The sequence below is a fragment of the Vicugna pacos genome, chromosome 2 (genome assembly GCF_048564905.1).
Source record: "Vicugna pacos chromosome 2, VicPac4, whole genome shotgun sequence".
NCBI lineage: Eukaryota > Metazoa > Chordata > Mammalia > Artiodactyla > Camelidae > Vicugna > Vicugna pacos.
Window position 1 is genome coordinate 86,868,724 of NC_132988.1, and position 937 is coordinate 86,869,660.

At 37.8% G+C, this 937-nt stretch overlaps 1 protein-coding gene across 1 annotated transcript; it reads right to left on the reverse strand.

Moving 5' to 3' along the window:
* Nucleotides 1-337: 337 nt before the first annotated feature.
* Nucleotides 338-635, reverse strand: LOC102544019 (transcription elongation factor A protein-like 9). The gene is given in 2 exon segments (XM_015249741.3): nucleotides 338-445; nucleotides 447-635. Coding segments are annotated over 2 exon segments (297 nt in total).
* Between the last annotated feature and the right edge of the window lie 302 nt (nucleotides 636-937).

Below are 937 nucleotides of genomic sequence, written 5' to 3' on the forward strand. Positions count from 1 at the left end.
GATTGTACTTTTTGTCTTTCCTCCTTCACATGTTCTTCTGTGCATATATGTAATACACAAATGTACTCTCCCCTTTCAAAAATATGATATTCAAATATTACTTAGCAATCTTTTTTTCATTTTATATCTATTCAGGAACCTCTTTTTGTACAAATGAGTAGATTTCTACTATGAAAAGGCAGAGATTTGTGGATTGGTTTGAAATACAATAAACAATGAGACGCATCTAAAGCCACTAATAGCAACAAGTTAAAAGTAGAAAGATGGCCAAAGGTAAATCAGGAGGATGCAAATCAAAAGTAATGTTAACATCAGAAAAAAGAAAAATCAAAGTAAACTACATTAAATAGGGGTAAGGATGGTTTCGATTAACCTTCCAACGCATCACGATAAGTTTGTTTCTTACTCTCCTTATCTCATCTATTTCATTCACTTCTCTAAACATTATCTTCCTTGCTTAAATGCCTGTTGTGTATATCTTCTTTAAATTCCTGTAGAGACTGAATCAGCCTTTCTCTAAAAGTTCCTTCTGTTTTTCCCTCCTCCTCTGGCTTTTCCTCAGGCTTTGGCTCTTCCTCAAGCTTTGGTTCACTCTCATCTTCTGGTTTTCCTTCCATTTTTTGACAGGGTTTCATCTTGTCTGCCTCTCTTCCTTTCTTCCTTTCCCTCTTCCTTGCTTTGTCTCCACTTATTCCTCTTTGAAAACAATTATTTCTTTACTGATCCGGTCACTTTCTTCCTTGCCTTTTCTAGCCTTGCATACTGCTATGAACGACAGACCTGCAGACCTGCAAAATTCCAGCAAACTGATTCCTTCTCCTTCCCCTAGCCGTGGGCCCCGCCGTCTGCGCTGTTGAAGGAAGCTGGTACCCAGACGGGAATCAGGACCAGACTATTCTGTCAATTTTTTGATTGAGTTATTTGGGTTATTTTGTTA